This window comes from Agelaius phoeniceus, chromosome 6, assembly GCF_051311805.1.
Source record: "Agelaius phoeniceus isolate bAgePho1 chromosome 6, bAgePho1.hap1, whole genome shotgun sequence".
Lineage (NCBI taxonomy): Eukaryota > Metazoa > Chordata > Aves > Passeriformes > Icteridae > Agelaius > Agelaius phoeniceus.
The window spans coordinates 12,756,570-12,778,303 of record NC_135270.1 but is presented as its reverse complement, the minus strand read 5'-3'; the positions used below and the strand labels follow the sequence as shown (position 1 = coordinate 12,778,303).

At 44.0% G+C, this 21,734-nt stretch overlaps 2 protein-coding genes and 2 non-coding genes across 4 annotated transcripts in view; all 4 read right to left on the bottom strand.

Moving 5' to 3' along the window:
- The window catches only part of TRIM66 (tripartite motif containing 66), a 45,834-nt gene extending 30,001 nt beyond the window's left edge, over positions 1–15,833 (bottom strand). Inside the window, exons 1-3 of the mRNA XM_054635049.2 lie at positions 15,362–15,833; positions 4,458–4,561; positions 638–785 (exon numbers count right to left, since the gene is read on the bottom strand). Of these exons, the coding sequence (XP_054491024.2) occupies positions 638–785; positions 4,458–4,561; positions 15,362–15,581 (472 nt within the window). The 5' untranslated portion in view covers positions 15,582–15,833. The remainder of the gene's footprint in view (positions 1–637; positions 786–4,457; positions 4,562–15,361) is intronic.
- A 2,938-nt stretch (positions 15,834–18,771) lies between these two features.
- Positions 18,772–21,731, bottom strand: RPL27A (ribosomal protein L27a). Its single transcript, XM_054634567.2, has 5 exons — positions 21,417–21,731; positions 21,072–21,135; positions 20,583–20,658; positions 19,626–19,800; positions 18,772–18,948 (listed from the first exon to the last, which is right to left on the bottom strand). Exons 1-5 carry the CDS (start codon positions 21,714–21,716, stop codon positions 18,820–18,822), a joined length of 744 nt encoding a protein of 247 aa, XP_054490542.2. The 5' UTR covers positions 21,717–21,731; the 3' UTR covers positions 18,772–18,819.
- Positions 19,172–19,303, bottom strand: LOC129122299 (small nucleolar RNA SNORA3/SNORA45 family). Its single transcript, XR_008534568.2, has one exon. It is a non-coding gene; the product is annotated as a small nucleolar RNA SNORA3/SNORA45 family (small nucleolar RNA).
- On the bottom strand, positions 20,117–20,249 carry LOC129122298 (small nucleolar RNA SNORA3/SNORA45 family). The gene has a single exon (XR_008534567.1). It is a non-coding gene; the product is annotated as a small nucleolar RNA SNORA3/SNORA45 family (small nucleolar RNA).
- Positions 21,732–21,734: the final 3 nt, after the last annotated feature.

Below are 21,734 nucleotides of genomic sequence, written 5' to 3'. Positions count from 1 at the left end.
CCCTTCATCTTCCTAATGAAGAGGAATAAGCACACAGCACAAATTCTTATTTTTCATTAAAAATTGCTTATATAAGTCTAGGTTAGCATACTCTGCTGCAGATTTCTGACCTATTAGTAAAGAAAACAATGACTAATAACAGGAGATGGCAATACTTTCTGTAGATCACCATAGTAGATGGATGAGACATATTTGCCAGTGGGCTTAATTGATGCTTGTTCAAGCACAAATTGAAAGGAGCATCCCGTAGTGATCACAGCCTCCTGCTGCCTGTGGCTCCCTCACACACCTTGTCCATATGCACAGGAATTGCTTTGTCATGGTTTCCTCAAGGAAATTCCCCAAATTGGGACAGGAAGACTGAAAGGGCAAGGCCTCCAAACCCTGTCCCATCACTGGGATCTTCTGCACATGCCTAACTGTCAAACACAAATATCCAAATTTTCTCCAAATACCATGGAATGCTGATTGTGGCAATGGCCCTGAAGCTGGAGGAAAATCTGATCTCTTGTTGACACATACATATCCTTCTGGGTCACCCAGAGCCTGCTGTGTGTGGCACAGAGCCTGCAGCTGCTCCCTCTGCAGCTGAGTAACTGATAGGGGAAGAAAGAAAACTCCAGTGCATCCCCTGTACCTGTGCAGCCCTTCAGGGATAAGGACAGGAAGTGGTCTCCAGGTTCCTGGCCATGTCTGTGTTCCTCTGTGCAGGAGCTGCACAACCACTTATTGCATCTTGTGCACAGACTGTGGGCAGGTCTCTTCTCTTTGCACATGGAGCAGCTCTAAGAACAAAAAGGGCAATTACACACACGACAAATCAGCTGTACAAACTGCTGTCCTTAGCAGACTATCATTCAGATTGGGGAGCTTAATAGTTTTTGTCCTCACACTAAAGCAATTCAAGTTATTTTAAGAGTCTGGTTGTAACTGTCTAACATTCAGGAAAATACATAAAACATCCTACAGGTGAGACAATCTAGAAAACAACATGAGGACACCCACGTACTATTAATGAAAAACTGAGTTCCTGTCCTCTACAGAGTTGGCCAGAAATGAGCTCAGTTTATATCTTGGTATCACACGTGGTGAACTGGAAGCACGAGGCACAGGAACATGAGAAGACCTGGAAACCTTAATTAATATTTTCTCTATTGATTCAACAATTCAGGGAATGCCCTTTGCTGTACAGGCCATGCTGCCTGGACATGTCACTGGGGGGAAATGAACAGAGGAGCAGAAATGAAGGGGGTAATTCAACATCTTGTATCCAGAATAAACTCAAGAGTAATTTCAAGACAGCTACAATGATAATTCTTTTAAAAATCATGTGCTTTAGGCATAAAACACCTTGTTTCAAAACTCCCAATATTCATGTATTTGGCTCCCCACAGCCACAAATAGGTGCTCATGGGCAGAGTGAGCACAGTGATGTAAATTTACCTTTATCAAAGCATAAAAAGCAAGGCTTTGCCACCACTTGATTAAACTGAAGCATTTCCCTCAAGATTACAATATATCTACTATAGATATTTGTACACACACAAATCTCCTCAATATTGCTTCTACTCAGGGCTACTCAAGCAAATAGGAATAGATGGCAAAACCACTTCCTAAAGGCTCCTTTCTGCTGGGCATCAGCTGATCTTCAGTTGGGAGTTCAAATATTTGCATCCCAACTAATTGATGGGAAATGTGAAGAGAAGGACACAGCAGCCTGTGCCCACCTCATAACCCCTGGTGCAGGTTCTGGTGAGTGTGAGGGAAGGGTTTCTGCCCATGGTGGCTCAGGAAATAGAAAGTCTGAAGGAAGAACTACTGCAGTTCTTAGCTGGTTGTCTCAGCTTAAAACCACAGCTTTGACACTTAGTGGAACATCCATATCCACCTAAATTCTCTGACAAAAGTGAGCCAAGCTCTGACTCACTTCAGCACAGGAAGAAAAAAAAAAAATTTTATAAAATTATTTTAAATTTTATCCTTTCCTTCCATGGGTCTGGCATTTCACACCAGGTCTCTTATCAAGCCACTACAGAAGAGTTTCTAAATACTCATTCACAAACAGATTGGGCAATTCTTGACAATATGACAACAAAGAAAAGCTTTAAATGTGTTTAATTGTCTAAAGAGGGAATTGTTTGTGCAAGCCAATATGCTATTTTAGCCATTTGCTTATCAGCAATGTTTTCCAAAAGGTACATACCATAATTGAAACCAAAAAGCCTAATAAAACTTATATAACCAAAATGCAAGAACATTTAATTTGGGGAATAAAGATTGTTATATGGAAATAAGTGACTGGTCTAAAACGTACCCACCTAGGTCCAGCTCAGGAAAAAGCTGAGGAATGCTCTGCCTTCTCTGCCATCACCAGAACTGGCTAAGCAAGGTTTACCTGCAGCAGTTCAGCTGCCAGCCTGGCTGGAATGTCTATTGACACTGCACTGTGTTAACATCACTTTTAAGGTGCAGAGTGTTCCCAGGGCTGCATTATTTATGATGTGGAAATGGGATTTTGGGCAGGAGACTCTGAATTGTGTATTTCTGAAAGTGCTGCTGCCGGCATGCAGCACATCCTATCATTTATGCTCCACTCTCTCACACACTGAGACACCTTCCTGCTTCCAAACACTTTGTTACAAGCCTTGACAGACTCCCACTCGAACACAGAAGGAAAATTAAGACAACGATGGCAGCTCAGATGTGCCTCAGGTGGATGATCTGATGCTTCACCTTTTGGTGTCACTGGTGGTGAAACTGTGGCTTTCATTTGGAGTGTGGTGGTTAAACATAGAAAGCAAGCAAAGCTACATGATTTGACTTAATAAAAAGGAAGCTGAAAACTGTGAAGGTTCACAAGTTGCTCTAGGGTACTCCTATGCTCCAGTGAGAAATCTGCATTACTGAACTGCTCTTAGCACTCCTGAGGGATTACAGAGAAGAAAATCCTTTTTTAAGGATGGCTTGAAAAAATAATCTACTGCTTTTGAAGACATTAGATATTCTCATCTGATTTCCTTTCTACACAAATTCTCATTGAAAAGTAAATGATGCAAGTCACAGTAATTAAGAGTTCCCAGAATAATAAGTGCATTTTAAAAACTCAGCAGTATCTTCTGAATTTTCTTCCTGTCTTTGGAGGGTGCATGTTAATACACCCCTTCTTGTTGTAGATCAACTTAGGTTGCACCCTGCAAGCAATGTACACCTGAAGATGTCAATACAGTTTGCTTGCCTTAATTATTTTTATGTCCCCAGAACACTCTGTGATCAGGTTACACATTCTTTACTCTTTAACAATACCCAGCTTTCTGTGCTCTTCCTCTCCACCCAAACTAGTGGCAACTGCAAAGCTGTGAGAATAGCCCTGCCTGTTCACTGGGTATTTAACTGAAGTTAAACCCACCTATGTACAATGCCAATTCAAGGCAAAAGTTGTAATCCAATACCTCCCTTGGAATCCATTCCCCAGTGGGAAACTGCAATATGGTGTGACTTTTGTATCATAAAAACAGAGAATCACAAAATTGTAACTGCTCACACGACCTAACGGGTGATGCTGGTGTAGCCATTTAGCCAAGACTCAGCTCCTGTGCCTAGTGGGTAGAGAGGGGGATTGTCCCTCTGGAGCTGTCCAGGGAGGCCACATCCAGAGCATTCTCCTCAGTTCTGGTCTCCACAACTCAAGAGAGACGAGGAGATACAGGAGAGGGTCCAGCAGAGGCCACAAAGGGGATGAGGGATCTGGAGCATCTCTCCACTGAGGAGAGGCTGCAGGAGCTGGGCCTGGTTAGTTGAGAGAAGGCTGAGAGGGATCTCATTAATGCTGATAAATATCTCAAAGGAGGGCTAAGAGGATGGTGCCAGACACTTTTCAGTGGTGCCCAGTGACAGGATGAGGAGCAATGGCCCTAACTAAAACACAGGAAGCTCCCTCTCATGAGGAACAACTTCTTTACATTGAGGGTGCCAGAGCACTGGTACAGGATGTCCAGGGAGTTCATGGAGTCTCCCTCTCTGGAGACATTCAAACCCACCTGAATGTGTTCCTGTGTCACTGCTCCTGTGACCCTGCCTTGGTGAGGGGTTGGACTGGGTGACCTCCAAAGATCCCTTCTAATCCTAACAATTCCATGATTGTTTACCTTGAGTTGAGAGCTAAGAGGACAATGAGGAATCCAAGACAATCAGTACCTTCCCAATATGTTGAGTATCACAGATAGATTAGTAGCAATTTTTTAACGGACTGTTTAAAATACAGGGACTAAAATTGATTCTTCAACTAAAGTTTTAAAATTTCTATGAAGGCAGTGTGTCCATCTCTGGTAATGAGGTAATTACAGTGCTGCATAAGCAAACTATAAGATAATTTTTTTTATTTAAAACAAGATTTTCTCTGTTTGCAGTGCTCATCTGACAGTGTTTCAACAAGCCACAACTTCATGGCTTTCACGTACCTTTGCCATGGCTGAATCACCAACTGGAAAATCCTTGAGGAAGAAATTCTCAACTACATCCCTTGCAAAGCAGGTCTGTTTGCACACAGGGCAGGAAAGGATACCTGAATTTAAAAAAGAAAAAAGGAAACCACCAGAAATAAAGCAATGCACACCAGCCATGCGAACCAGGAAATTATATAAACCACACTTCAGTATTGTGGCTTTTTTGGATCACATGGGCAGTTCCAGGAAACTAAGGCATCCTTCAAACCCTCAGTGGCTAGACCTGGTTCAATATATAGAAAAGAAAAACAAGGCAACAAAACTCCTAGAAAAACACCATATTTCAGTTGACTCATTTCCGTGTTTATTGATAATATCTGCACATCCAAATTCTCACTGGGTTTCGAGATGATTAAAACTGCACTTTAGACTGTACCCCCTTGTTACAGATCTACATGTGCTTTCTGAGATTTTCTGTGCTTCTGGAGCAGCTTTACCCCTCCAGAAATGTACCCAAGCATGGAACACAAACTCCTTAGTACCAGTTTTACAGTGCAGGATGCAATCCAGGTGAAGCGATGGGGGAGTAACGTGCTACAGGCAGAAGCAACAAGTCAGAAAAAAGATAAAGGATAAAAAAAGCTTCATAAGGAAAATTATTATAGTAAATCCAGAGGTGGCAAAACGTGCTCTCCCCCAAAGCAAAGTGAGCATCAGAACCTGGCTCCAGCCTCATTAATAACTGAGCAAAACTGGGGTGAATCTCAGTGTCTGCCTGGGCTGAGAACCAAGAGTTCAAGCAGGTGTCCATGACTGCACACCTGCATTTTTCCACCTCTGATATTCGTTCCCTGACTTCTTGGCCTAGGAGCTCTCTTGTATTTGGCTCTGTTGGTTTGGGTTTTTTTGTAAAAGGACACTGCATTTTCCTGGCCACATTCCTGCAAGCTACTGCAGGTGTGCAAACAGTCCTTTAGAGAGGGTGGTGGTGGTGTGCCAGTCTGTTTCACCTTATCAAGGTGTATCTTTTCTTTTAATCCAAGTTTTTTACATTCTCTTAAAAGCAGAATTTCCATGCTATGCTCACCTTGCCAAGTCCTCTCTTTATGATAACTAACAACAGTATTTTCAATTAATAGATGGTTGAAACTCGCCTAAAATAAGGTTTTAAAGCAAGATCAATGACAACATTCTACTGTTCCATGTGGTTTTTTTTCCCTTGACTCAAAGTTGTCAGTGCACACGGAGTGTGGCCTGTAAGTTAATTAAACCTTAAGCTCCCTATTACTCTTCACATTACACCATTATCAGAGCCTCTCCCGTTTTCCAGGTGCTTGGTATTGCCTGTCCCTTGGGAATGGCTCCTGCAGTCCCTGCCCAGGGGCAGAATTCTAATTGTGAAATGTCCCCAGTTTCAGAGCTGGGCTAGTGTAGCTTTAACAGCAGCATTCCACATTGACAGGCACACACAGACCCCAACACATCCCTGCGTTTCTGCTTCTGACAAAAGCACTGCTCAGATGTCTGAACACTTTCACTGCCATTCACAAATCCTTTGAGGAAACTCTGAGATCTGGAACATCTTTTAAGAGTCTCCCTTACCAAGAACCACTTCCATGAGGTTTGGATCCTTTTTAGCCCAAATCTTATATAAGAGGAAAAGCATAATTGCTTTGTATTTTCCAAGGTTGCACTTAGAGCAGCACTGTGGTTTGGGGGCCCAAGCAGCAGACCACAGTCGACCCAAACTGTTCATTTTACTGTGCATTTCACACAGCCCTGAGAGGCCATGCAGACATGAAAAGGAGCAGGCTGTGCCCACAGGTGCCTGTGCTACTCAGCCACAAGTCACCCCAGGGGAAAGGGCAGCACAAGCAATTTCCAGTGCTCTGCTCATCAGGCATGCAAAGTGAGCCTTGTTTAAGGGTGTTTGCTGGCAGGAGCTACAAAGGTGCTAAAAATGATCTGATAAAGATGCCCACAATGGCAGAAAGCTGAAGAACTCTTTTTAGCAGTTGCTCCACTTTGCATCCTTCCTATAAGGACTGAAGCTGAAAAAAGACCTGAATTACCTACAATTTTTGTAGCTAATCACATTTTACATGTTACACCCTAGCACAACACAATTCTCATATATTGGTGGCACTGAAACCTCTCCATGCTTTCCCAAATGACAGAGTAGGAGCCTTTTAGGTGCCTGCTAGCAGCTCTGCTCTCTAGAGACATGCAAAAGCAGGAGGAGAGGCCAGGCAAGCTGTGCTACACTGACAGTGCCTCCTCCTCCTCCTTGTAAATGGTGCTTACTGCAAGCACTGGTGAATTGCAGCACCAATTCCTGGGAGCTGAAACTCTCCTCAAGCTTCCCTGCCAGCCCTGTAGAAGTGGCACAGCTGGAACAGCAGCACGACTAAAAAGACAGACACATTATCTGATTGATAGGCCAGGAAGCAAGACACCTACTCTGCAAGCAGCTTCCCAAATAAGTCTCGTGGGACATGCTCTAATTCTCAGTGCAGTCAGCAGAAACCAGCTCCTGACTCCACAGAGCCACCTGGAGCCCTTGGGGACTGGAACCAGCCTCTTTCCCCCCTAACAGCATTGCCAGCTCTTGATCTGGCTAACAGTGAGAGAAAACCTCCCTGATGAGGCCACAGAATGCCCTGCAAGTGGACCAAGAGGGAAATGGCCAACAGGTGATCTCCTGGAGTAAGAAAGGCACGACTCTCTCAGGTACTCTCTCATTTATGGGTGAGCATCCACAAATCATTTCTGGGAGCAGCTGCTGGCTGGCAAACAAAGGCACAAGGCTTTGTCCCACAAGGACAGCTTCTATCACACAGTACACAGGGTAAAAAAAGGTCACTATTGAAGTCACTACTTGTTGTAGTAAAGTGGAAAAATTATAAGGAAAAGGCTCAAAAATCTGTTAGGCTGTCATTTCTTTTAAGTCAAGCTAGCACTTTGCAAGTTCCCATGTGAAAGCAATCCTGGTGTGAGCAGCTCATTAGCACAACAATCTACTCCTGGGTGAAAAACAACCAGCACCTGTATAAACTGGTTTTACACTGTTAGCTTTCCTTTTTCTATCTCTCACAAACAGCACATACACCTTTCCTGCACATACACCCTGGGGTCTGAGTGACCAATTGATAATAACAGGATAATAACTTGTTACTAACCAATAAAGAAACTGGCAAGAAAGCTACTGACCAATTGGAATCACACACCAGGTCTGTAAAACTGTATAAAAAGGAGTTCTGTGAATAAAGAATTGCCTTTTTCCACCATGAAGAAAATGGAGTCCCGTGTGATTTATTCCCTTAACTATTTCATTATGTTCCAACACTATTCTGTTAGTACAGAATGTTAAATCAAATTAAACCAATTGAATGATACTTCATGGAATGCTTATGGCCTCAGGCATGTTCATGTGAGCTTTAAATTCTGCTAATTTGTTACAAACCAGTGAAGGATAGAATACAGCATTATTAGAATGTATTTAGTTTGATAATGAGCAAGGCAATCTTTATAGTGTTTTTAAATTAAAAAAAAAAACAACTTCAATAATTTTCATGCTTAGAAAACATAAATCATGCATGGAATTCAGTTCTGCACAAAAGCCTCCCTCACATATTTGCTGAGAAACACAATCAACAATTTGAAGGTAAATAACATTACTGGTGATTAATATTAAGGGACATCTAAAAGTGATGCCTTGGATGCACAGCACAATTTTCTCCCAGGTTTTAATCCAAGTTGTGCTGCTAAAATCAGTGTTGTTCCAGAGATACACATGGAGCAATTTGCACAGGTCAGAGCTTTGTTTTAGACCACCAAGTACAGCTTAGATTGAGTAAATGTCAGAGCGTGTCTCAAATATCCAAGTAACTGTAAATTACAATGATTTCAAATCTAAAATTCCCTTGAGATGAACAGAAGGCAGGCAGAGCCATCAACTTAATTTTTAAAAAATTTAAAATTTTTAAAAAGCATAGTTAAGAGGAAAAATAATGGGGACACCACAGCAATAGAGCATTGGAAGTCCTTTCCTAGGAACAGGTGGGCTAATCAAAACCACCCAATACTGAATCTTATAGCTAAAACTTTAATAAAAGCACAGGAGACAAATTTGCATCTAGCTAGAAGAGGGATTGCCTGAGCATGGTGGCTTTGGAGATCACACTTATTCAGCTAATTGGGTTTATTTGATACCTTTTCCCCTTAATGAAAACCTGTGCTCTATGGAAATGCCCCAATCTTTTTCAATATGAATTCCCCAAAGAATCAAAAGTTACCTTGGCATAATAAATACAATCCAAAATGAACTGTGGAGCAACAATTAAGCTGAAATTAAGCAAGTAATTCCATACACATTCACCAGCAGCCACCAGCAGCATCCTGCTGTGCTTGTGCTCAGAGTGCAAGCCACCAGCAAGGCACATTTTCCTGCAAACCCCTTACCTGTGCTCTGGCTAAAGAGCCACCCACAGAGTCACCTGTTCTTGGGGACAGGCGGGTGGTGGGAGCTGCACACACAGGAATTCCCTGGGATCAGGCAGTGCTGTGGTGCACACTGAAGTCACCACCCCTCTCCCTGGGGCTGCTCCCTCTTCTTTGGCCAGGAATTCTGGCCAGCCAGCAGGGAAGAAAGGTGCACTGAGTCACCACAGGGTGCAGAGGTTTTTTCTCCTTTTGCCTTCTTCCTTGCCCTTTCCTCTAGGATTCATTCAGGCCTATGAGAGCTTGTCTTGATTGCATTTTTCCCAAATAAACATCCCATAGTCAAAATGAACAGCAGTGTCCTACTTCCCTTCTTGCCTGGGTCTTCCCTCAATCCTCAGACTGGAGCAGAAGGGAAGAGAGGAGCTTTTCCCAATCCAGGCAGCAGCAGGTCTCACAGTGCCATTCACTCCCACTGTACCTTTTGCAGACCATATTTTCAATTTCCTCAATATTTTTCTTGCCTTCCTACCTTGCCACTGCCTCCAAACAACACTGCTCATCTGTTTTAAGAACCTGCACTTTGCAGACAGCTCATTTAAATATATCACGATCAGAGCACTGTGGGTGAAGGGAAGAGTACTCAGAAGCCCTGGAGACTCACTGTTTGTACATAGGAGAATGATGCAATTTCTGGCTCTGAAAGGCAACTCAGCAAGGAATTACAGGACTCCAACAACAGTTCACATGTAAGGAGATCAGGTACAATTGTGGTGCCTAAAGGGAGGCCAGTGTTGATATCAAACCCTCCAGAAGCAGCAAAAAGCTGACAGAGATGTTGACACATTCTAATTTTCGTGGAAAAAAAATTGGTAGGAAGGAGGTGGGAACATTTGCATAAATTATCTTTTAGAAGTTCAGTGCCTCCTGCTGTTTAGCACTTGAAATTGTTATTTCTGACATCCCATTTCCCTGCTAAAGAGATGGCCATCAGTTCAGAAAGGCTAGCAAGGATCCTAATGCTGGATTTAAGCCCTGTCTCATTGTGATACACAGAATAAAGCCCTGCTTCACAATTATATGCAGGTTAAACCACATATAGGATATTCTCAGTGTATGTGAGCTATCAGCTACTGAAGAACCTCTGCAGACCACACTGTACTGAAGAGACTCCTGCAAAGTGTCAGCACATGGGGGATGTGGAGGAACAGCCCTAAATCTGAACCCTTCCAGGGCCCCACTGCTCCTTTCAGCCCCATCCCCAGCAGCCCTGTGCACCTGAGCATCACCACAAAAGGCACCTGCACCAGAAAGAGATGTGTAACTCTGGCTGTGTCTATGTGCAGGCACCTCTGAGCCCTGCAAAGCTTCAGCAGCAGATGCTTACCTGGCTGAATTAGTTTGCAGCCCTTTTCCAGCAGTCACCAGGTTTATTTCCACTCTCACACTCCCTTCAGCCAGAGCAACTCAACAGAGGGTTGGGGAAAAATGGAATTTCAGAGGCAGTGGATCCATTAGTCAGACACAGATGCCCAGTGTGGACACTCCAACTCCACATCTGGGGTATCCAAAATCAGCTTTCAGGAAAACAAGAAGGTTCTGCCTCATCCCATCCAAGCCCCAGCTCGGATCTCTCACGTCCCTTGGTTAATGGAAGCTGCCACAATGCATTGGACCCAGTAATAACAACATTTAGACAGAGTGACCCTTTGTAAAAGTACCAATAAAGAAAGAGCTAGAATTTCTGAACAGTTTCAATAGTTTCAACTCCATCTACACTGCAACAATCTAATTTCTAAGTGACAGAGCTGTGGATCATTTACAGAAATCATCTCAAGTGCCAACTGTAACCTCTCCACCACCCATGGACACCAAGCACATGAAAAGCCACAGCTCAGTTTTGTTTCAAGGTCTTCCAGTCTGGTCAGGGTTAAATAAAAAGAACCCTCAAGCTGACTGCCTCAGAAATAAATCAATGCAGATAATTTACTTATTATTATCATGAGAATCGATTAGCATAAAGGAACAAACAGTGGAGCTACTACACACACCACATTTGTACTTGCTGTCCACATGTTGCACCTATTCCTCTGCTCTTTTTCCTCCAACAACCATCAGAATAATTATTCTCAGAGAGCATTAACTACACCTCAAGCTGCAGGCATAATTTACATTTCCTTGGAGACCCAATTATAGGTTATAGGAAACAGCTCTGAAGACAACCTCCCACTCCACAGTTTCATATTTATATAACTAAACCCCTCAAAGTTTCACTTGCCTTTTGGGTCTGGCAGCCAAACAGCACAGTGCAAAGGGCTGACTAACTTTAAACCCACTTGAAGTTGACTAAATATATACATTATGAACAGTTTTTCTCTTCAGAATAACCTTTCTACTCCCCTTTTTAGAAGTAAAACATGCATTTGGTTCTGAGTGGCTCTAATTAAAGCAAAAGGGTGCTCTCCTTCAGGATAAATAGATCACTGCATTGCATCACCTGCCTTCAATGAGTGCATCAAAACAAGGTTATTGGGTATCCTGGAGATAGCACAGCTCTACCAAGGCAGCTAAACTGCCTCACTCTGAACTAAATTGTGGTTTACAGAACTCTGTGTATGGCTTCTTGTCTGTTTATTTGTTATTATTTAAATACAGGCTGAAAACAAGCCAAGGCATTGTGTGTCAACACCTGGAGTCTCCTTAAGCCACTGCTCCACACTTCCTGGGCCAAAACTTCACACTGAAAACAAGCCTAGAGCCAAAGCAGTCCTAGAGCTCAATCATTTTCCTGAAATAAACCCCCTGAAGATCACACTTGCTGACTTTTGGATGTGCCTCACTAACAAGTGTTCACAATTAAGGATCCACCGTTACATACATATATACATATATATATACATATATATATATATATATATCTCCTACCATACCAGCTGAAGAAAACTGTTTACCTTCATCAGGAAATAATAAAATGCATCAAGTGGACATCTGTCAATACTTGAAGCCACATTGTCTCTCTTTAAAAGTTTGGTTTTCCCCAATCTGTTCACATTTCTCTAATACACGACCACATCACATTTCTTGGCATTAAGTGAACACAACACAAGAATGGACAGTTTCTGAGTTATGCAGAGAATATGGGCAGAAATTATGCAGCCATTTTCCAGGATTTTTGTTATCCAACTTTGAGAAGTACAAAAGGGCAAAGAACATTTTTAAATGAAATTACAGAAAGTAATAGCTCAACACACAAGTTCAATACAAAAACATCATACAATTAAATCCACCACTTCACAAAGCAATTTAAAACGATGAGAAACTACTAACAGCCTTTTACTTTACAGGTTAGGCTAATTACACAATTTGGTCACAAAATGTTAAGAATTCCAGGGCTTGTATCAGTTAGCAGAATTCCATAAGGTGTTTCAGTCCATCTTTTTTGACCTGCTTTGTTCTTAGGGGTCCTAACTGTGATTGAGCAGCAATTACCTGTGATTTTTCTTTTCTTTAAGGAAAAAAAACCCCAACAAACCCTTTAGCTGAGACAATCTTGCAAAAACATGGGCTTCTTCCAACAATGCACCTCCACTGGTCCTCATTTGACCACTTCTGGAATGAACACGTTGGCGATATTTAAAGCGCTAAATCAATTTCTATCACTGAACATCCCACAGAGAGGAAGGTTTGCAGATGTGGGGTAATTTATTTTGGCATCCACCTCCAGTTCAGGGAGGAGGGATAAACACAGGAACATGGATATATCTGGTTTTGAATGGATTTAGAACTACATGAGAAAGAGGTAGACCCAAGAAAGACCCAAGAAAGCAAGAACCAACATTTTACCCTGAGTGGCAGCTCACATCTGAGACAGTTCCCTCTCAAGAGATGTGAGAACATTCTCTTTTTCTTAATCAAGCCCTCTCTTGAAAATTATTCTTTTATCCATGCAGTAAACAGACTGGAAACATGGAAACACATAACATGCAAATCTGTAGAGGAGGAGGATGCGGATTCCCTGCTAGAGGAAGACAAGTAATAAAAATAGGAAAGCAACACTGGCCTGCAAAAAAACAAAACAAAAAAAAAAAACCCCAAAAAAAAAAAAATCCCAAAAAACCAACCAACAAAACCCCCAAAAAATAAGATATATAAAAGAAAGACTGAGAAGCTTAAAGTCCCCTTCATAGAAAAAGCACATGTAGGAGTCAAGCTCACAAAGATAACTTCCTTTTTGCACTTAAATTATTCCCAAACTCTCAGTTCTCACAGTTTGGATAAATTCCGGTGGTTATGCAGCTTTTCCATAGGAGCTCTGGCTGCTACCTCAAGGCTTTTATTCAGGAGTCACCCCAAACACACACAGGAATAAAAGTTCCAACACCAACCCCCATCAGATGTCAAGACCACTTACTCTCAGCTTCTCAGCAGCTTCAGTACAAAACAACAAACTAGAAATGAGTTTAAAGTTAGCAGAGCCCTACTTGTAGCAAAGCATACAGAAACCTGCACATTCAAATATCCTTTTTGTGACAAATGCCAAAATAACTTCACTTGCAAATACATTCATTTTTTCCACCCTCACATCTTGCTTGAGGAATTCACAGTGAGTAAGGAACACATTTTTCTTACAGGCAATATTTCACATTTACTCAGCTACCATGGTTTAGCACTTGCACTTACCCTTTACCACTGGCACCTGCATAGGATCAAACTTAAAGATGACACCGGAAACTGGAATTGTACTGCCCATAACTCAGCAATCAGTGCAGATAAGGAACATTTAGCATCATGCCATCAGAAGAGTTCACAAATTTATCCTGCCTGACCTGTGGTGGCTGCAGTTTCAGTCATTGGCTTAATTAAGAGACACAGGTGTTTTGGTTTTGCTGCTTTCCTTGCTCATAGATTAACTGAGTCTCTGCACCTGGTGTCTCACTTCATTTACTGGGTCATCACTGTTAATTATTTCTTTTCTCTAGTCTTGCTTTTTCCCACAGAAGTTCCCTATCTACACAAGAATGAAGAAGTAAACAGAGAAACTTCAGGAATACAGAAATAAACTAGTATTTATTCCATGTGGCTATACACAAACAATTCCTGATCCACCTTAAAAAAAATCCAATATTTTAACAACTCATTAGAACCTGTAGCTGCACTTCATCCAAGATCAGCGAGTGGTAGAAATTCACTTTTCCACTTGGTGAACAGAAAGGAGGAGGAGAAGGGAAACGGCTGAGATGTCAAATGAGGATACATAAAAATTAATGGAGTGCTTTTTTTCAACAGTATTTTATTACAGAGAGGTCCCTCAGACTTTAGGCCTACTGTGTCCAAGCATTAAAATTTTTAAGGAGACATTACTTGCAATGACTGCCTTGTTCTCTTTCTCTCCTTCTCCTCCCTTCTCATCTTTTTCTCTCTGTACCCACCTACACATGAACAGCCTTTTCCTTTGCCTTTTCCTTTAGCCTTTGTGTTGTGCCAGCCTTCCAGCAGTGACCTCTGAACACTGATTCCATTTGTTCTCAAACCTGAACTAGTCTGGTTTATGTCATCTCATCAGTTCTGATCACCCTCACCTCAGGGAAGGTGTCTTCTCTTCCTACATGTTTCTAAAATCTGCTGCAGAAGAAATAATAATGATGCCTCCTACTCAACTTAAGTTCAAAGCCTGTGAAAATACAAGTTATCTACATGCCTTTGCTCTTCTTATAAATTAGTAATGAGTCTGGAATGCTTCCCCACAGCAATTAAGACACTTTCAGTAAAATTACTATATTCTGCCATGGAGATTTTATTTTTAAAAAAAAGTTGCACATCTTCTATTAACATCACGACCAAGAACTGTACAAACAACTCCCAGATTCCAAAAGGCACAGCCAAGAAATGCTTCTTGTCCTCACTAGTTTACAGCCACAAGGGTTAAAGTAAGCAACACTCACAACAAGATGAGAGTTTCAGTGCACCAGAATACACATATGAAATAACAATTATTGTCACCTCTGTTAGAAACAAAAGAACTGGGTGGCTTTGTGTTGTTGGCGAGGAGGCACTGAAGGAGGTGAAGGAAGAACAAAACTATCACCACAACCAGTAACACAGAAAGGTCCAGCATGTCAAAAAGATTGCAAAAAAAAATTTGCTCTTGAAGTTATCTTGTAGCATTTATTCATTTATTAAGCTAAGAAAATCAAATATTCATAATGTCAACTTGGTAAGTGAAACATTCAGCCCATTCTGAAAAAAATGTTAAAATGCCGCCTATGTTATTTCTTTTCAAAACACTGCTGTTGGATGAAAAACATGACAAAGGTGGCTTGTTCCCAATCCACTTTCTGCTCACACAAATTTTCACTCTCCTAGTTTATCAATTTAAAGTAGTCCTGCAGAAGAACAGGCTTCAAAAATTGCTTCTCAGTGCATCTCTTTCTATAATACTGCATAGCAAAGAGCACAGGCCAGAGGTTTTTAAACATTACCTTCATAGAGCACTTCATACTGAGTGGGAACACAGCTGTATCCTTGGATCAAACCTGGAAGGCATTCCTTGCAGAAGGAGTGGAGGCAGGGGAGCATCCTGGGCTCCCTCCTCCGCAGCTCCCATTTGCACACCAAACAATTCCACAACAGATCCAGGGTCTCCATTCCTGCTGGCTGAAGTGTGGCCCTGAAAACATGAAGAGTCACAAAATGGCTCATGGCAAGCCCTGCACCTCACAAAACACTCGATCTCTCAAGTGCAAACCAGAGGGCAACACGGGATGCACGATCAGATAAACATTCATGTGGCCCCTGTGGAAAAAAAAAAGTTCCTTGCAGCTGAAAATCACATACCTGCTTTACAGAGGAGAATATCTTTGCAGATTGTTGTGCAGGAGAGCGTGGTTTAAGGTTTACAAACCATGATCCCACTATCTCTCTAGTATTTGCAACTTCTGTAGAAACTGAACTAATCTGTTCTATTGATCTCCTTACAAAGCTGAATTGTCACACGCTGTACACTTCCTGCTAGAAGCACTGAAACTGTGCAATTAAAATGATGAGATTCTCTGGCTGCTTTTACAATTTCACTCAAATATTTTACAGTTTTTATGTAAAGAAAATAGTACCCACAAGTCCATCATTTCAGCAATGCATCTTAGAAAGCTGCTTTGAAAAATGTACAGCATCTTCTGACAATCTTCTTTATAGAAAAACCACTTTGCAGTAATCAAATTTTAGCTATTAGGACAACCACAGATCAGATTATAGCTTCCTAGTGTTCCTCCCACCAGCCTAAGCTCCCCAAGGTCAACTGAGAGTTTTGCAGTTCATGTTTCATCCTCAGCTCTGAGATTGTCAGAGATGTTGATCGGATACAGACTGCAAAGGGCAAATCCTGCAAGTTGTAGCAGAGGAGAAAAAGCAGATAAAGCCTCATTTCCTCTGGAGCCTCTCTTCCAGCTGATCCAGCCTCCCGGCACCAGAGTCCCATGGAGCTGCTGATGGCCCTGGCATGGTGGCCCTGCTACCAGCAGGATGGAACTGAAGCTACAGGAATGAGCTTCAATCTCCAGATTTCTCCAGCACAGAAGAGCAGCAGCTCTAATCTTAGGGCTATCTCTTCTCCCGAGGGATTCTGTGTTCTGGTAGATTCCAGTGGAAATGGTTAGTAAGCAGATCTGGGTTTGGGTTTTTATTCTGCAATGCAAAAAAAATTATGAATGTCTCAGAAATTAATAACCAGTAGCTTTTTAAAGCATTGTATCATGAAGTCTTCAATATTTAAAATATTTTAGAAGAAAAATGGACCCTATGTTAAAGTCTGCATCCTATTTCATACCCAAGACCCATTCAACTAGGTAGATACCCACCAACTTGACTGACAAATTACTTAGATAAATTCAAACCTACCACTAAAACTTCAGATTCCAATTCCAAAACCAGAGGACCCTTTGGAGATGAGCTTTGCCAGCTGTACCTGTGGTTTAATTAACATTTTATCGGTGCTTATTACACAAGCTCACTTTTTACAGTGCATCCTTATCAACCATCTTTCAGGGGCAAATGTCACTGAAGCAGCACAGCCTCTCACCTCATTTCATCTCTCTCATTTCTTGCAGCTCCTGTTGCTAAGAAGACAAAGTTGCACCTACAAAAACATGTAATGTCTGCAGTAGGAAGCTGAGGTCTGAAATTACCACAATGTTGACACAGAGAAACCACAGCCCAAAGCATCCATGCACAGAGAACCAGTGCAAACAAAGCCCGATACTGGGAAATGCTCTGTCACCTTACAAGCCAAAGCTGGGGCTGGATGAGAAGCAGGCTACTGTACATTTCAATTTAGGCCTTTTGAACAACATGCAAAACTGAGTAGAAGTTTTTTGGTAGGAAGGGGAAGAGTAAGAGTGAAAAAATGTGTTTAAAATTTAGTTCTGAGGCAGGTATGCCCAGTAGTAGTCAGGCAGCTGGAGGAGGAGAAGGCTGATGATTGTAACGAGCTACAAGAAGGCCCAGAAAGAGAATCCAGGGAATCCCAGGCCTGACCTTGGTGCTGGGGAAGGTCGTGGTGCAGATCAGCTCGAGCACCATCAAGTGGCACTTGTGCAACAGCCAGGGCATCAGACCCAGTCAGAGTGGGCTCATGGAAGCAGGTCCTGCCCAAGAAACCCAATCTCCGACACCGTGACCCCCTTGGTAGTGAGGGAAAGGCTGTAGCTGTCTGTCTGTCTGCCTGGACTGCAGGAAAGCCTTGGACACCACTTCCCACACATTCTTCTGGAGAAACTGGCTGCCCATGGCCTGGAGGGGTCACTGGATAAAGAACTGGCTGGATGGCTGGAGCCAGAGAGTGGGGGATGGAGCTACATCAGCATCACAAATTAGGAAACAGCAGTGCCAGCAGCCAGTGAGACACAGCTCCCAAACTCCTCTGTATTCTGGAACAAACTGCCCACTTACGCCATAGCTACTCACAAGCAGCAGGACCACTGGCTAAGATGAACTATTTTATAAATGGAATGCACGTCAACCTCACCTAAAAGCCCTCTAAATTGAATTGCTGCCAAACACTAGGTTAGAAGGTGATTACCTAGGATTCTGTCACACACATGCTTGAAGTCATGTGCATCAACTTCAGCAGCAAGCATAAAATAAGTGACAGCATCCATAGGCTCTTGGTCTGACACTTGAGAACCAGCTCACTGCTTTAGTTATTTGTTATTTAGTCATTAGTTACTGTTTCCATTAAATCCTGCTTTGGCATGCAGGGCTAAGCCTTGCAGACACCACAAGACCTGCTTTGATGTTACAACCAAGCAAGGATTATTTCAGGTCATCATTTCAAACCAGTACATCAGCACTGCACACAGAGGGTTTTAGGGCTGTGCCACTGCTTTTCCAGCTGTAAGGAAGGTTGAGGATAGCTGGCACCAATTGTCCCCCAGCTGGAAACAGCAGGAATTGCATACCCAGCCTGGGGAGGGCAGATTGCAAATGTCAATTTACAGTTACTGGTACACTGCTGTCACTTTGCATTTCCTTGTCCACAGTCCTGCTGTTCCATTCCCTCAGGCCAGGGCACCATCCCCACAAACTTCCCCTGGATGCCATTTTAGTGTTCAAGAATCCCCATCAAAATCACATCAAGTCCTCGTCTCAGCTGTAGAAAGGATCACTAACAAAAGAGCAGCACAAATACAGAACTTAATTTTGCCACCCTATAAAGACAAAACAATGAGATATCTGCACATGGCAGGTACTGAACACCGTAGTCAGGCGATTTCAAAACAAAGTGAGAAGCAGCCAAACCACTGATCAAATATTATGCAGGTAACATTAAGTGTGAACTGTGTCTGAAGATGTCAGGAAAGAAAAATCAGAATGACCCAAACTTCTGTAAACCAGCTCATTTTATGCATTGTTTATTCAAAAAATTTGAATAAAACAAAAACTTTTATGCCACAAGCACACAGGCACCACCAACTTCTTTGATCTTCTCCTCTGCTCTTCTACTGAAGAACTTGGCTTTCACAATGACAGGCTGCTTGGGCAGCTTCCCCTTGCCCAGCACTTTGTAGTAGCCCTAAAAAGATTTAAAAAAGAAGTTCAGTGTTTGTAATCAGCTTGCAGGCTCTTACATTCAGGCCTGTTAGCACACACTGGTTAAAAACAAACCATGATCACCATGACCTTATGCAGTCAATTCATTACATTAAAAGGACAATCATGACAAGAAGACAATTAACAAAGAGCTGCTGAAGTCACAGGAGGTGAGAAGTGGCCCTAAGTGGCCAGCAGAGGCAGAGCAGTGTCCCTGATTCGGTGGCTGGCTGAGACACAGGACATCAGAGCCAGTGAATATGGATCAGGTGTTCCTGTCCGAGAGCTATAGCACACCAAGACAACCAAACATGTGGAGATGTGACTCTAGTCTCGAGGGTGACATGGTGTGAGACCGGCCCCACCATGGCTTTGCTCCTTCAGGAACATCCCAAACCAGCCATCCTTCACCTTCACCACCCAAAGGAGGGCAGTGCCTGTTCACAAACACACACCAGCAGGACAAAATGTCCTTACAAGGAAAAATGCAACACCCAAAGTGCTCCTGTAACTACTCAGAGCCCAGGGATCTGTCTGGTGAGCCCTGGAGCACACAGCACTGGAGCTTACGTGCAGCTGAGCACCTCCCCAGCAGGACAGGCCCAGCCAGGCTCCCCCGGGAGGGCAGCAGGGCCAGGGCTCAGCCCCAGCAGCACTCACCGAGCGCACGACGTCGATGACCGGGGCCAGGCCGGCCTCGTTCTTGGCGTAGTTGAGCCTGGTCTGCTCGCTGACCAGCGTCCACAGCTTGTCCAGGTTCACAGTGGGACAGAACTTCTGGTTCCTCTTCAAGTGATAGTGCCTCATGCCCACCTTCCCAAAGTAACCGGGGTGACTGTGGCACAAACACATTCCAGAGTAGATCACAATTTAACTCATCCTGAACAAGCAGAACTCTAACACTGAAACAAGCATCTTACGACATCAGAGTGTCCACAATGTCACATTACCCCCTTTTGCATATTAGTGTGTGTAGAATTTAGGTGCAATAATGATTAGTATCCAAACCAAGGAACAATTCCATTCTATTTAAGTGTTCCTTCTCCCTTGAGCTCACACCTCAATCCCCCTCCCTGCTGAGGCTGTATTTCCAGGGAAGCCCCACCTCCAGGGACCCAGGGAGGCCTGCCCTGCCTGGGAAGCTGTGGCATTGCTGTCACTAACCCGGTGACTGACTGGGCCAGGCAGGGCACAGCCAGTGAATAGAGATTAGTGGTTCCTGTCCGAGCACTCCAGCACACCAGGACCACGGGCAGGGCCCAGATGTGACTCTATAGTCTCGGGAATCACAACATCCCTCCCCTTTACCTGGTGCAGCCAACAGGATTGAACACCACATTCTGAATTTGCTCTGTGTGCACTGCTAAGCAGGGACCACACTCTAACAGGCAAATTTGGCCAGCTTTACCTAATGCTACAATGAACTCCCCAAAATCCCAAGTGAAAAGGTTTTTGATTTTAGGGTAAGTGGGGACATGAGCAGCTGTAATGCCACACTTCCCATTAAAGGAAAAAACACACAGGATTGCAGAAAACTTTGCTTATTCACATATAAAAGTCAGTTGCTTCTACTTCATGAGCATGCATGTTTAGTAGATATTTAAAACGTTAGCTTACTATTTATCAAAGTTAATCCTGTGATGGTGCAAACCACCAGCATTACCACGTCCTCCAGGATGCTTCCTGTGTTTGCCTGAGAAAAAACATTTTAAGCTTGTTACACTGCTATTACACATAATACTTAGAGATACTCTCAATGTCAACTTAAACTAACTATTTTATCTTGTGGTATGACAAGGTTGGCATGGATAAGAGTTTAAAGGGAGACTGCACTGCCCTGGAAGTTGAAGATATCGCATACCCAGTACTGATGGGCTGAGCAATGCTGAAGTTAGAAACCCAGGGAGTCTAAAACGTGCAGGACATGATCACGCGGCACGCTGCGGCCTTCAGCACCGCTCGATATTCCTAGGGTGCCCGGCACGCACAGCCCCATTTTTAGGGATCCGGGAAGGGCAGCAGCAGCATCCCGTCAGCGCCGGGGAAGCCCCGGCGGGGCCGCGCCGCCGCAGGCCCCGGCGCACCCGCGGCCGCCTCTCCACTCACCCACGCGGCCGTGGCCGTGGCTGACGTGTCCTCTCAGCTTCCGCGTCTTCCTGAGCCGGGAAGGCTGCGGGGAAGGGGGAGAGCGGCCGTGAGCGAGGCGGGCAGCGAGCGCCACGAGAACCCCGCGCCCGCCCCGGGAACCGCGCAGCCGGGCGCCATGGCGGACCGGCCTCCCCGCACCGCTCTCGCCCGCCGCGGGCTCAGAGCCGCGCCTCCCCACCACCCTCCGCTACTCCGCAGTCCCGTCCCGCCGCGGGAGCGAGGGGCGGCGGCCGCAGGGCCCCGGTCCCATCTCGATCCCATCCCATCCCAGCCCATCCCCGCCGGCCCGGCCGCAGCTCCCACCATCTTGCCGGCGTGCGCGAGGGAGAGAAAGGGCGCGGCTCTCGCGAGAGCGGGCAAAGGAGCGTGGGGCGGGGCCGAGATCTCGCGAGGCTTCGCTGAGGCGGGAGCGCCGGGCGGGGCGGGTGGAGCTGTGAGGGGCCGGGCCCGGGCCGGGCCCCGCCCACAGTCCGCGCTGCTCCGCGTCTGCTCCCGGCGCGGAAATCGGAGCTTTGAACAGAATTTAGCAATATTTGGAAATTTGGTCACTTTATTAAACATCCATAATAGTGCGGAAATGAACACTACGTCCTTAAACACCATTACTTGCCACACTGGAGT

What these genes read in the sequence shown, in the direction of transcription:
- RPL27A (XM_054634567.2), bottom strand. Translation starts at nt 21,716, where the DNA reads ATGGTGTTTAAGGACGTAGTGTTCATTTCCGCACTATTATGGATGTTT. An exon ending in TCGCGCACGCCGGCAAGATG is followed by an intron (nt 21,136 to 21,416) that starts GTGGGAGCTGCG and finishes CCTTCCCCGCAG; the next exon opens with CCTTCCCGGCTCAGGAAGAC. An exon ending in AGGATTAACTTTGATAAATA is followed by an intron (nt 19,801 to 20,582) that starts GTAAGCTAACGT and finishes TTTGTGCCACAG; the next exon opens with TCACCCCGGTTACTTTGGGA.